General features: G+C 47.8%; 1 protein-coding gene across 3 annotated transcripts in view; it reads right to left on the minus strand.

The window, feature by feature from the left end:
- The window catches only part of LOC126539959 (sorting nexin-4-like), a 77,070-nt gene that overhangs the window by 9,912 nt on the left and 51,935 nt on the right, over positions 1 to 15,223 (minus strand). For 2 of the 3 annotated variants that reach the window (XM_050186785.3, XM_050186786.1), the window contains 2 exons: positions 8,093 to 8,232; positions 7,497 to 7,611 (listed from right to left, as the gene is read on the minus strand). The exons of the other annotated variant lie outside the window; for it this stretch is intronic. In XM_050186785.3, the coding sequence (XP_050042742.1) occupies positions 7,497 to 7,611; positions 8,093 to 8,232 (255 nt within the window). The remainder of the gene's footprint in view (positions 1 to 7,496; positions 7,612 to 8,092; positions 8,233 to 15,223) is intronic. 3 annotated transcript variants of the gene reach the window in all.

Genomic DNA, 15,223 nt, shown 5'->3' on the forward strand with positions numbered 1-15,223 from the left:
TACTATTAACACTAAAGCAAAAGTCAATGCAAATGTCAGCCCCTAGAGCTTGCCGCTTAAGCAGTGCCGTGTCAGCAGTAATGGCCACCAGCGTGGCCATTACTGGTGCCTCTGTGACTGGAGGTTACACGAAGTTTGTCGTAATTTCGTTAAAAAATAAGAGATTAAATCCACAAAACTAGTGCAATAAAGTGTGCTGAAATTTTTATTGTTACATTGTGGAGCCTGAAATATACACATTGTAGATAGCACCACTTGGTTATCTTTATCATCATCAGTTGTCTACGCGAGAAGACCCAGAGTGTCAGGCTTCTGGTGCCCATTTTGCTTTTGTATGCTTGTGTTCAGGCTGGTTCTACTAGCTCAGGCATGTTGTGATAAAGGTTGTGATTGTTTGCGTGTTTGTCCCGAGCACGCCACACTGCAGAAGCAATGCCAGCGATGTTCCTGCAATGTCTCATAAAGGTATTCAGATGCGAACGGCAATGACCTAACGATTCTGCTGGCCGAAGCAGCTTGAGTTTTTCAATGCGCGTGAGGGCGAGGTCCTTGATCTTCGATGGCTTTGAGTGAAGTGCAATGAATGTTGGTTTTCTGCACCTAAAAGAAGTGTTGATGTAAGTTTCTTTTCTCAGAATGTGCAGCTTTTAGAAAATTTAGTGCCCTGAAATGGGCAAGTATGGCATATTGTGATGAATGTATAAGCATGCATCGTTTCATTATGCCAATAGAGTTAAAATAAGTGCATCTTGCACACAGGTGTGTCTTATATACCAATGTTTTCTCCCAAAGCCCTGCAAAGTAGGGGGGTGCATCTTATACATTAGAAAATATGATAATAGCAGTAAAGGCAAAAGTGAAACCAAAAACAAACACCATGGCTCTATGAAGTTGTGATGTGTAAGGTAATTATCAGAGCTTTTAAAATGGACTCTTCAGGAATAAGCCTGCTATGAAAGTACTGCATGTTCTGTGTACCCATGTCGTCTTTCTTTCACCCGATTTTAAAGTGAAGCTTGTTTTCCGGCATCTGATGCGTTTTGATGCTGCACTGGTTGGACTGTGTGGAGAGTGGCTTTCTGATAACATTGTCTCACTGCAGGTGATGCTATAAGCCGCAGTGGCATAGTGGAAATAAAAGCTTCACAGGCTTAATATTGCCGATGTCAAGACATTGTCAAGATGGCCTGAAACCGTATCTTAGGGCGCTGACTCTCATGTTCTACAAAATGAACATTTTTTGTCACTTTAATTCATTTTTTTCCTATTGCCCGATAATTGAGAAACTTTTTCGCCCCTCCCGTGCTGATTTTACTGACAGCGTTATATTTAGGTTTAACTGAAATACCCTAATCATATTTTGTAGATAAGGTCTGATATGTTTCTAAAGCCAGTGCGACTCTTGACTTAGGAGTACTTCTGTGTGGGCAAGTTGGCACGACATACTTCAAGGTTAAACAGCTCGAAAAGACGGCAACGACAAGGAACCCATTCACACAAGACTAGCGCTGTACTACCAATTAAAATTTTAGTAAAAAAACTTGCTTATTTTACGCCATACAATCACTTTTGACAAGAAATGTGCCTACATTGAACGTTAGACCAATACATGCTTCTGTACAGAAGATATGTTCCTGCAAATAAATGTTTCTTTATTCCTTTGCCATCCTTAAAAAGGCTCTGAACCACTCCTCGAGGTTGGTGAAAAACATTCCTCAGGTAGCATTTGCAGCTGTGAATATTGTTGTAGCCAGGACGGAAGAGCGAGACTGCCAGACAAGGAGTCACATACGCACACGTTTAATGGTCCCTCAGACGTGTTCTATATCAAGAAGAAGAGCACACGCTGCCAGATCGCCGACCACACGCAGTCACGGGGAACTATGTCTCCCTGCTTTCACTAGATGGCAGCATATACAACATCTCCCCAACAGAGCAAGCGAAGTTCACGGCAGCAGGCAGCTTCACGCACCTCCCACTTCTAGTATGCATCTGGGAAGTGTATTGGCAACACGAACGGGCGTCTGCTACACCGTCACTGATACAAACATTTTCTGCATTGGTTATAGCAGGGGAATAGCGAACTAGCTGGGTCCTGTGCCTGCGTACAGCACAAGTGTCAATGTTAACCCAGTAGGACCGAGGCTCATCGGCTGGGGCTTGTACTGTCGCTTTGCACTTGAGGTCTGTCAACCAGACGTCGTTTCCATAGAATAGCTCCGGTAGGTCACGGACTCCATGAGGTGTGTCGAAGTCTTTCCTTTGACATTTCCAGTACTGTTCCTCGAACTTCCGAAGGCTCTCTTGATTCGGCAGTTGGGGTGTCAGCTTGGTGGAACTAAGAGGAAGCTTGGTTCTTAGCCAACGACCCATCAGTAGTTCCGCAGGGCTACACCCATTCTTCAAAGGAGTTGACCTGTAAGCTAGAAGCGTCAAGTAAGGGTCTTTCGTATTTGTCATGGAAGTCTTGATGATTTTTACCGCAGCCTCAACAAGTCCATTGCTCAGAGGATAGTGAGGGCTAGAGGTAATGTGCTTGAAGGCGTAGTCCTGAGTGAAGAGTGAAAACTCAGTCGACAAAAACTGCGGGCCGTTGTCGGTAACCACTTCCTCAGGAATTCCATGGCCTGCAAAAAATGACTTGCAGTGGTTGACTAAAGCTGCGGATGTAAGCTTCTCGAGCCGAGCCATATCAGGGTATCTTGAATAATAATCTGTTTCTATCAACCACCACTGGCTCTTATAGTGAAACAAGTCCATTGCAATGCGTTGCCAGGGTCTTTCTCGAAATTCAGAACTATTTAGTGGCGTTGTTTCGACGGATTGCTGACATTGCTTCACCAGGGACATGACATCAGCTCCTATAGTGGGCCACCAGACACAATCTCTGTCTTGAGCAAGTGTCGTTGTTATGCCGAAGTGAGCTTCATGTAAGAGGACTTCGTTTTGGCAAGAAGCCGGGACGACAACTCGAGCAGCGCAGAGGAGTAAATTGTTCTCCAGAGTGAGCTGGTGTCGATGCTCGTAGAAGGGTTTTAGGTCCACTGGTAAATCTCACCTGGAAGGCCACTCTTCTTTCTTGCTACACAGGCGAAGTTGTGCACAGACAGGGTCTGTTTGTTGGGATACCTTTAACCATTGATGGCAATGCTCCCTTATGGGAAAAGAGGTTTTCAAAGAGCATACGAAAGCTTCCACGTCTTCTTCAAGCTCTGTGTCTTCTATTTTTTGTTGGGTTGAATCCACAAGTCGACAAGGAAAGTCAGGGGTTCTTCCTTTGCTCCTGAAGCTTGTCAGTGATGGTTAAGGAGGACACGTCAAAGGGAGACACAGATGGGGTCACAACAGCAGGTGGGAGAGGTGAGCGGGACACAGCGTCCACATCAGAATGTTTACGTCCCGATTGGTAAATGCCACATATGCCGAAATCCGGGAGCTGTAATGCCCAGCGGTCGAGTGGACCAGACGGATCTTTCACGGAGGAAAGCCAACGTAATGTATGATGGTCTGTAACCACGTCGAATGGGCGACCATAAAGGTAAGGGCAAAACTTTCCTATAGCCCATATGATGGCTACACACTCTTTTTCCATAACTGAATAGTTGGCTTCGGCTTTAGTGAGCGCACGGCTGGTGTAAGCAATGACATACTCATCAAATCCAGGTATACATAAGCTGGGAAAGTACAGCAACAAGGCCAACCCCGCAAGCACCTGTGTGGATTTCAGTCGCGGTGAATGGGTGGAAATGTTATAGGATCGGAGGTGACATAAGTAGGTGGCGCAGCGTGGCAAATGCATCATCGTATGCTGGTAACCACGTGGAAAAGTTGTGGCTGCTGCGGAGGTGGTCAGTCAAAGGGGCTATGATGGAGGCAAAGTTATGAATGAAACAACGAAAATATGAACACAGGCTGAGGAAGCAGCGAAGTTCTCTCACTGTGATCGGTTTAGGGAACTCGGAAGTGGCACGCAGTTTTGTTGGTTCCAGAAGAACACCATGTCGGGAGATGACATGGCCAAGAATAAGCAGCTTCCAAGCACAAAAGCAACACTTTCTTATATTCAGTTGTAGGCCAGCAGAACTGAGGCAAGTGAGGACAGCTTCTAGGCATTCGAGGTGCGTGTCGAAATCATGCGAAAAGATCACAATATTGTCCAGGTAACATAGGCAGGTTTGCCACTTGAAGCCGTGGAGGATGTTATCGATCATACGCTCAAAAGTGGCAGGCATGTTGCAAAGCCCGAATGGCATCACATTGAATTCATATAAGCCATCAGGAGTAACCAAGGCTGTTTTAGGGTGGCCAACCTCAGCCATCGGGACTTGCCAGTAGCCGGAGCTCAGGTCTAACGTAGAAAAGAATTCGTCTCCTTGTAAGCAGTTTAAGGCGTCATCTACGCGAGCCAGTCGATAGATGTCCTTGCGCGTGATCTTGTTCAGCCGGCGGTAGTCAACAGAGAACCTTATTGAGCCGTCCTTTTTCTTTGCAAGAACAACTGGCAAGGTCAATGGGCTATTTAAGGGCTGCATGACACCCCGCTGATGCATGTCATCAACTTGTTCTGTGATGATGTGGTGCTCACAGGCTGACGCACAATATGGGCATTGACGTAAAGGAGCTTGGAGACCAGTGTCGATGTGGTGAGCTACGGTTGTAATACGGCCCAAAGAAGGCTGTAGGTAATCAAAGCTGGCACGAAAGAGTTCAAGTAAAGAGATGAGCTGTGCACATTTCTGCTTTGTAAGATGGGCATTGACACATCGAGAAAGGGCATCAGTAAACGATGGTCAAGAGGGCAGAACAGAAGCATCAAAGGTGCCAATCTGAAGAGAAGGCGGTGGATCAGGAATAATGTATGTAGAAAAGGGATTGAATTCGTCAACACTGCCAAGCCACTTGCCCTACAGGAAAGCAGAGGGGCACGGAAATGGACAGGAAACATAGATGGCAGTGGGAGTATCGTCAATTGTCAGTACGGCAAAAGGAACCAGAAAGCAAATGCGACGGACAGCAGTTTCAGAAGGAGTAAAAAGTGTGGTTGAGGCAGCAGGGACATCGCAAGAAAGAGGTACCAGAGTGGATGAGAAAGGGGGTATGGCAGTGCCAGCGGCAACAAACACTTTTACAGGCAGAGGCGTTGAGTCAACAAAAGCGAGGTCATACAATGGCAAAAACTCGACTTCGGTGCGAGCAAAGTTGATGATGGCGCGGTGAGCGGAAAGGAAGTCCAAGCCCAGTATTACGTCGTAGGAACACTGCGAAAGCACAACAAACTCAACAGTGTACAAAACATCTTGAATAACGACATGTGCTGTGTATGCCGTGAAAGGTTGGATTCGTTGTGAGCTCGCAGTGCTTAACGTGAAGTCTGAAAGTGGCATAGTTACTTTTTGGAGTTCACGGCAGAGTTTTCCAGTCATTACAGACACTGCTGCTCCTGTGTCAACAAGGGCTAGAACAGGCACACCTTCAACGCAGATGGCAACAACATTGGAGGTGTACAAACGAGGTCTTGAAAAGTTCGGAAGCTGTGCAGTTCTTGCCCCTGGAACTGCGGCTTCCAGTTTTCCTCAGGGACTGGCTGAGGGCATCGCAGCATTGGTGAAAGGGAACGGTGACGTGGTGGGGGCGACCGGTGTGCGTTGTAGTTGTGGTGATTCAAAGAGAAGGAGTCAGCAGGAGGACCATAAGAAGGATTCTGAGGCATCGATGCAAAACTGCACTACGTGGCCTGGGAGGCCGCACAAGTAGCATATGGGGCAGTTGTCAGGGGTGCACCATGGGTTTTGAAAACGAGGTGCCGGTCATGAGGTAGGACGGAAAGCCTGGTACACCGGTTGAGGAGATGCAAGAAAGGTGCGTAGTGGCATGTAGGAGTTGGTGATGGGTAGAGGCTGAGGTGTGACCACGGCTTCGGCGTAAGTGTGTGGAGGCAGAGGCATGACCCTATATCCTGCGTAGTTGAACGGAGCAGTCAATGGTAGTGCAGGGGCAGAGGGTAGCACCTCAGAAACTTGGTCGCGAACGAAGTGCTGTATGAAAGGCGGAAGCGTAGTAGGGGCAGCACCAAGGATACAAAGCACAAGGGACAGCCTGCGTGCAACCTGCTCGTGTACAAACTGTTTAATTTTGTTGCGTAACACGGAGTGGTCTCCTGCAAGGCCAGCAGTTGTTAAAGCCGAACTGGTTTCTTCGGGCAAACAGGCACCACAAATGGAGTCGCGTTGCTTCTGCAGCTCATTGTAGCTCTGACACAGTTGAATAATGTCGCCTACCGTTTGTGGGTTCTTGGTGACAAGCATCTGAAATGCATCGTCATTGACACCTTTCAATATGTGTTTGACCTTGTTGGCCTCTGTCATGAATGGCTCGACATGCTTGCAAAGGTCGACCACATCTTCAATGTAGCTTCTGTAGGTCTCCCCAGATTGATGAGCTCGTCCACATAAGTGCTGTTCGGCATGCAACTTGCGAATGACTGGACGACCGAATAGCTCCACGAGTTTTGTTCTAAAGGCCAACCAGGCTGTAAGGTCAGTCTCGCATTGCGGAACCACTCATTGGCGATGTCAGTCTAGTAAAATATGACATTGTTGAGCTTACGTGTGTCATCCTATTTGTCGTGCTTGCTTACTTGGTCGTATGATTCAAGCCAATCCTCCACGTCCTGGTTGTCAGCTCTGCTGAAGAAAGCAGGGTCACGTTGCCAAACGGTGACGGAACAGACCACAGTTGGAGGCTGGGAAGCAACCGGCTACTCTTCGTCTGTGGCCATCACAGAAACAGGAGGCAAAGCACGGCTGCAGAGATCCAGGGTTATAGGGAACCAGCACCTCCACCAGATATAATGGGGACGTTAGGAATCAGTACTCCTTTTATAAAACAGACATGGTTGTAGTAAGCAAACCAACAATGGCAGGGAACAGTGCAAAGGCCTCGAGCTTCTCGATCATCATCTTCCTCTTACATGAGCAGCGCACCCTGCTTCTCCAAGTAGTGATAATATTCTTCACTAAACATGTAATGTTCTTTTCAACATGGTCATCCCCAAGGCGAGTCTGGCTGATCATGTGATCTCATTCCCTTTTAGTGATTTGGCATCTTTAATTTCATGGCTGGCTTACCTGGATACACATGCACTATAGGTACTTTGTTTATTGACCATTAGCAGAATGTTAACCTGTGATAGCTTTCGGCCATGATAGAGCATTGTGTCAGACTTCATGTGTTTTCCACTGGAAAGTGCCATGTGCTCCCTCCTCTACAGGAATATATCTTGATCTAACCTTAATGATAAGTGAATTTCTTTAGAGAAGTGATGGTGACATAAAGAAAATGGTTTTCTGAACTAAATTTTAGTTGATAGTACATCGCTGGTCCAGTGTGAATGTGTTTCTCATTGTCACAGTCTTTTCATGCTGTTTAAACTTAAAGTACCTTGACTTAGCTCTACTAAGCAGATAAAAAATGCGGTAAAAAAGTGGGCTGCCCACCTCTCTACAGAGCCGTATGTTGGTGCTGACAAAAATGGACAGTGCTTGGTTAAGGTCCCGCTCCTTCTGCTCCTGGAACTTGGCAATCTCTGCTAGAGCTTTCTCAGAAAACTCCCTGAAAAGGCAAATTTCCAAATGCAAAATACTATCACAGGGGAATAACTATCATGAAGGAATGGCCTACCCTGACTGCTTCAGACCTTTTTTTTTTAGCTGATAGTAAGACAATGAAACAACCAAAAGCCTGTAACTAGATAACTGTTTGCCATTGCTTGAAGATTACTTGCTTCACAGTTATAAAACAAAAATTAAGTACAGCCTTTCTCAAGAAATTGCTGCACCTCTTTCGCTAGGTAGCAATGGTATACATTTCCTCTTCCACTTGAACATCTAGCTCTGATGCAACTACCACCCATGCTATGTTAGCCTAATGTCAATGTATAGTGATATTTGTATTCTATAGCATTTATTAATATATTTCTGCTTCTATTCCAACCGTACCTTGTTATAATCTTGATTAAGTGCCCTTCCTGCAAAAATATCTAATCGAACTGGCTGTACGTCCTCGTACCAGTGTGCACCTGATATTCACTCACTGCTTCTCACGTGTCGCTGCCCGAATCTCAGCATCGAGGCTCTGCAGCTGCTGCTCCAGTGCCTGCGTCTTCTGCTCAGGTGTGGATGAGGAATGCAGCAGACGTGATACAAGGCCCTGACTCGGTGCACCACTGGATGCCTGCATCATCAGGGTGCAACAGGGCATTACTAGAGGTCAATTCTGATGGTCAACATCAGGAGCTAGCCCCTTGTTGACTCTGGGATGAACAATTCTTATTGTGTCAGTTTCCCTGGAGTACGTTGGCGTTTTTAAATCAACATTTCACGTAAACTTGTCCTGCAGAGCACAGATTCAGCCAGAAATTTATGGGGACACTGAAGTGACTAACAGTGGTTGAATAAGGGATGTCACTCTGGAGAGGGTATTTTGACAAGTCACTCCACTGTCCTGAACCATTCGCTTCAGCAACAGCCCTTGTTTCAACACTGCTGATCTAGCCTCTACTTTAGAGGGGCATTGAGTAACTTTGCCACATACAAATTCCTAAAACCAGACCAGGGGCTGCATTCATGGGTGATGACTTTCAGAGATAGTTCCACTTCCGTGAGCAACAGTGCTTTTGGCACTGTGCCAGAAATGCTGTCGTCCATGTACGTGTACACGTCTGGTGCCGAGTCTCACAAAATTTGGAAAAGTCAAATTATCTTCGAAAGTGATTGCCCGAGAATACCACCCCAGTATGTCTCATTTTTGGTAATCTGTGCAAATGCCGATACACAAAGGAGATGTATGGCCCGAATGAAATATACTGTTGCACAAAAAACGTATATTTACAAATATTTACAAGTAAGGCGAGCAGCACAGGAGTCACAGCAGCCAATATGGCGAGGAGCCACCTCTAAGTCTTCTTCATCGATGCTGGCCTAGTGCGAAAGACTTCTGTCTTGCGGCATTACCTCCCAGGCTAAAACACTCGCACCATCCGTGTAGGCTAGAGTGCAGCATCAACGGACGACCTATACAGTTTTAGCCGAGCAACATGAACTACATCAGTCTGGACCGGCGTAGAAGGCAGCATAGCATTGGCTTTGCTTGTGCAATCTCATATTTCTCGTCGGTAACTTGGCGCAGAACATGATAAGGACCGTGGCAACGTGGTAGAAGGTTCGCTGATAGACCAACTCTTCGACTTGGCGACCAGAGGAGCATTAAGGATCCTGGAGCATAATATATTGACATGTGTACTTGTCTTCCTCGGGCGACACGTTTCACCACCTAACAAATGTTATCACACAGCGCAGGACGCGCTTGCATGTGTCGGAAGTTTCTGGAATGTTATCGATGGTTCCATCCGCTGTCTGTTGTCGCCGAACCTTGTGTAATCTGATTGCATGTATGCGCGACGCGAATGGCGTAGAACTTTGCGGAAGGCATGCGGGTCCCAGCAATTACTCTGGAACATTCGACGACTGATCTATAAAAGCTGACGTGCTTGACCCGCTGATCAGATTTTCGCCAATCGCCGACTGTGTTCGCCGCTGTCGCCGTTCTTTGAGTGTAGCCTGTTTTTGAGGGCACACGTTCGCCCAATAAAACACTAGTTTTGTCTTTCTCAGTTTGGCTGCTTTCTTCACACTCACGTGACAATATAACGACAGTCGTAATGCAACTTCTGTGATGCCTGCGACATCATAAGGCGGTCCCACCCGATATGACGAGCAGCGTTCGCCCTTGTGATGGCATCTTGTGTGTACCCTGATGGTTGTTGTGGAGCGGATGGGAGTAGTGTATCCATGGGGAGTGTCGGTTCATGGCCAAAAAGAAGATAAAATGGAGAACAACCTGCAGTATCGTGGCGTGACATATTATAGGCGAATGTAACAAAGGGTAATGTAACATCCCAGTCGTGGTGGTCGGTGCCAACGTATATGAAGAGCATGTTGGTTATGGTGCGATTCAGTTGTTCGGTGAGACTGTTTGTCTGAGCATGATAGGCGGTGGTGACCTTGTGTTTTGTGGATTATGAGCGGAGGAGGTCATCGATGACACGGGACAAGAAGTAAGGACCGCGATCGGTGAGCAGCTGATGAGGAGCTCCGTGGTGCAGACTCACATTGCAGCGAAGGAAGTCGGCAATATCAGTAGCACAGCTGGTCGGAAGTGCACGTGTAGTAGTGTAGCGTGTGGCATAGTCTGCCGCGACAGCAACCCATTTGTTCTCTGACGCTGATGTAGGGAAACGTCCGATCAGATTGAGGCCGACGCAGAAGAACGGCTCTACTGGGACCTCGATAGGCTGAAGAAGGCTGGCAGGAAGCGTCGGTGGCCTCTTGCCTCGTCGACACAGCACACGACGGAAAACGAGTACTCTTGTAACCGCAAAGTCCAGCGCCCAAGACGGCCTGTAGGATCTTTCAGCGAGGAAAGCCAGCAGAGTGCATGGTGGTCAGTCACTACCGTGAATGGACGGCCAAAGAGGTACGGCCAAAATTTGTAGATGGCCCAAACAAGGGCAAGGCATTCACGCTTGATAATTGAATAACTGCGCTCTAGGGAAGATAGCAGGCGGCTAGCATACACTATGATGCAGTCACGACCATGCTGGTGCTGGGCAAGGACAGCTCCGATTCCGTATCCACTGGGATCCGTCCGAACTTCCGTAGGAGCAGAAGGGTCGAAGTGCGCCAACAGAGGAGAAGTCGTGAGAAGGCATATAAGCGCAGAAAATGCATGGGCTTCGCTACAGCCCCATGAGAAGGGCGTATCTTTCTTGAGAAGTTCACCGAGTGGGCGGGCAATGTCAGATAAATTTTTGACAAAGCGATCGAAGTAAGAACATAAGCCAATGAAGGAGCGAATGTCTTTGGTAGAGGAAGGAACGGGGAAATGCTTCACGGCGCGAATTTTTTCAGGGTCAGGTCGGATGCCTATGCCTTAGCAAGGTGTCCAAGCACGGTTATTTCGTGGTGACCAAAGTGGCACTTGGATGAGTTGGGCTGAAGACCGGTGCTGCGGAACACTTGGAGAATGGCCGACAGGCAGTGAATATGGCTGGAAAATGTCGAAGAAACAATAACGCCATCCAGGTAGCATAAGCAGGTCAACCATTTGAAGCCTCGAAGCAGCGAATCCATCATGAGCTGAAATGTGGCTGGCGCATTGCATAGACCGAAGGGCATAGCCTTAAATTGGTATAGCCCGTCAGGTGTTAGAAATGTGGTCTTCTCGTGGTCCATAGGATCTATGGCAACTTGCCAATAGCCAAACTGCAGATCGATGGATGAAAAATAACTCGCTCCTTGGAGGCAGTCAAGGGCGCCATCTATATGAGGCAACGGATATACGTTCTTCTTAGTGATCTTGTTTAGGTGTCTGTAATCAACACAGAAACGCCAGGTGCTGTCTTTTTTCTTGACGAGCAAAACTGGAGATGCCCATGGGTTACTCGAGGGTTCTATACTGTCGATTTTTCTGATCTTGTCGACTTCTTTTCCTATAATTGCCCATTCAGCAGCAGAAACGCGATACAGACGACGATGAATAGGGTTTGCATCGCCGGTGTCAATTTGGTGCATGACAACTGTTGTCTGGCCCAGCAGGCGGTTGTTGAAGTCAAAAGCATCCCAATACGACACTAACACATAGCAAAGTTCAGCAGTGTGTGCAGGTGAAAGGTCCGCAGCGATCATTTTGTCGAATTCATTGGTGGGCAAGCTGATGGATCCTGCTGCACTCGTAGGACGTGAAGCGGCTTCAGATCGCACAAACTCGACATTACACAGTTGCGTAGGCCGAGCAGCTATCGTCTCGGGACGGAAGGGAGTTCAAGTTGAAGGACACCAGTGCCATAGTCGACAAGGGCTGAATGTGTGGACAAAAAGTCAATGCCCAAGATCACGTCGTATGGGCACTGCTCAAGCACAAGAAACAGAGCATTTGTCCGACAGCCAGATATAGTGACACGGGCAGTACATGTTCCAACAACAGTAGGTGTGCTTCCATCGGTGACTCTTACAGCACATTGCACGGCAGATGTTAGGACTCTCTTCAGCTTCTCACGAAGACTGTTGCTAATTGCCGATATTTGTGCACCGGTGTCAATAAGGGCCGTAACAGTAACACCGTTGACTTGGACTTCAAGCAAATTAGAGTGGGTAGGGACAGTAAGATGAGGATTTCGAAGCTGGGTGAAGAATGCAGCGTCCCCTCCGGGTACTGCACTCATTAGTTTTCCGGTGCATTGCATCCAGGGTTGGCAGGTGACGGAAAACGGCGGACTCACGGTGAAGGCGAAGGGAATTGGCAGGCTTGTGGCGAGCGAGATCGGCGGTCACGCGGTGATGGTGACCTGCTATAGACATTAATGCGAATGTCGACATCGGGCGTGTCAGTCAATAGAGAGCGCGATGATGTTGTACGGGAGTAGCCTTCAGGACGAGGGTTCTGGGTGCTCCAGCCAGTCGGCGATGTCCGAAGGCTCCAGCGGTGCCGCGCAATATGCCCAACTCGAGAGTACGCGAAACGTATTGGGCATCATCCAGCATCCTCCACTTGGCGGGATAGCGGTATCGTGAATAAAAGGGCTGGCCCCTCGGTGCGACTGGTGGAACTGATGCTGTGACTGGTGTAACTGGTGGAACGCACAAGGTGCAGACAGAGGAGAGTCACAAATTAGCGACCTCTTGTTGAACCACGGCTTGAATCAAGGAACCCATAGGTTTTTTAGCAGTCGAGACATCGGGCACAAGAGGCACTGGTGACATTGCTTCTATTTCACGATGAACACTACGTGTCAAAGTGTTGAAGCAGGCAATTGTAAAGTCTGTGGCGGTTCTTCACATGATGACGAAGCGGCAGTATTGGGGAGCCTGGTGAATTGCTGGGCAATACGGCGGGATTTCGCTTGCCCGAATCGTCGACACTCTTTCACGATGGTATCCAATGTAGCATAGTTCCTGAATACCAAGAGGCTGAATCTGTCGTCAGCAATACCTTTGAGTATGTACCTGATCTTGTCCGCTTCGGACATGTTACTGTCAACCTTGCGGAAAAGCGCTAGAATATCCTGAATATACAAAATGTATGATTATGTAGATGACTGCGCACGAGAGCCAAGTTCTTTTTTAGCAGCGAGCTGACGACCCAAGTCGAACAAGCCGAACAAGTCGTTCAGTTTTTCTTTGCATAGGTCCCAGCTGGTGAGATCGTGCTCATGCGTCTCGTACCAGACGTGTGCGGTTCCCTTAAAATAAAATACCACATTTGCCAGCATATGGGTATCGTCCCACCTGTTCTGTTTGCTGACATGCTCGTATTATGAAATCCAATCTTCAACGTCCACATCATCTCTGCCACAGAAGGCGCCTGGATCTTTTGGAAGTGATAAGATGACAGACAGTGGGGATGGCTGTGGCGCAGTAAGTTCCGGCGGTGGGTGCTTCAGTGGCCATCGCCGAGGGAACAACGTGGTGGCCACTTCGGAGTTCCATGCTGGGACGATGGTGATGAACAGGCAATGTACCCTGCATCTCCACCAGAAATGTTGCACAAAAAACATATATTTACAAATGTTTCCAAGTAAGGTGAGCAGCACAGGAGTCACAGCAGCCAATATGGCGAGGAGCCACCTCTACATCTTCTTCATCGATGCTGGCCTAATGCGACAGACTTCTGTCTCGTGGCATTATTATAAAAATTATAAACATTTTCATTGAACACACACCCTGACAAAACCTGTTTCAGTGGCTGTATTCACAATACAGAAAGGTCACTGATGAAGCCACTGATGCAGTTCTCAATATTGCCAAGTGCATAACGGTTGACTGTGTTGTGGGTTTGCCACTTGTGTAGAAGCCGAGGATGACGGAGTGAAGTGGGTGTCGACGACATTGGAGACACGCTCTCAGTGAAGGTGTCGTATGGAAACTGTGTGCTTCCATTAGATTAAATTAAACGGCTCTTGCCATATATACATAGTACTGTGATTCGTGGAGGTGCTTAGTAAGCTGTTCTATGCACTGCGACCAACAGGAAGCTCCCAACTTCGATTGCGGCACCTTTGCCTCTGACCTTTAGCGCAGCCGGTGACCATAAGGGCTACCACCAGAACTGGACTCTTAGAAAAATTGAGAAAGATGACCGCCAATTCAACAGCTAGCCAGACTGGAGAGACCACCACTCCACTTGCTCCGTGGATTTTCAACACGCCATGAACCCCAAAGTTGTTTCACGGTGATGCTTTCAAGAGTGGTGAGGACTGGCTGGACCCTTACAATCGAGTAGTCAGTGTCAACGAATGGGACGACCACCGGAAGCTCTGGTATGTTTACTTCGCCCTCGAGGACTCGGCGCCTATCCAATTTGAAAACCATGAAGCTAATTTGGCGACCTGGCAAGAATTTTGTGGCCAGCTGTGCAATACTTATGGAAGTTCAGACTTGAAAGAGCAAGCAGAACGTGCTCGCAAGTTCAGGAATCAGAGACCAAATGAGAGTGTCTCCATGTTCGTTGACATGTGGTTGTTTCAGTGAGCTGATCCCGGAATGACAAAAAAGAAACAAACTACGCTTGTTGATGCAGGCAGAGAAATAGCAGTTGTTCGCAGGTCTAGTGCGTAGTCCACCAGGTACCGTAGCCGAATTCTTCAATGACACAACAACGATGGAGCATATGCTACAGCAGCGGTCGTCGCAGTATAAGTGCCCAAGCAACTTCACATCTATCTCATCGTACATGGCAACCCCTTATTTGACGATCCTCAGGGAACTTGTGCGCAGTGTTGTACACAAGGAGCTGGCAACAAGCTCATGCAGTGTCTCCTCAGTCCCACGTGACTGCTTTAAGTGATATGGTTAGCAAAGAGGTCAGGCAGTTGGTACAAGTGCTGGTTGTACCACCAGCCACAGCCCCTCCCCTGATGTATGTCAGTCTTAGGAGCTCCTATGCCGGCAGTTGGCTATCTGTCCCGTTCATCCACGCAACAGAGGACACAGTGCTTCTTGAGCCCTCAGCCTTCCGCAAGCCCATGTCTAAATGTGCAGGAATCCAGTGTGTGGTGCACTCTAGACAATCAACCACTCTGCTACCATTGTGTTGAAGCAGGTCACCTATACCGAGAATGAACATACCGCCAGATGGAGCTTCCTGGGTTTCACCCAGATGCACGGCG

The sequence above is a fragment of the Dermacentor andersoni genome, chromosome 2, assembly GCF_023375885.2.
Source record: "Dermacentor andersoni chromosome 2, qqDerAnde1_hic_scaffold, whole genome shotgun sequence".
Taxonomy (NCBI): Eukaryota; Metazoa; Arthropoda; class Arachnida; order Ixodida; family Ixodidae; genus Dermacentor; species Dermacentor andersoni.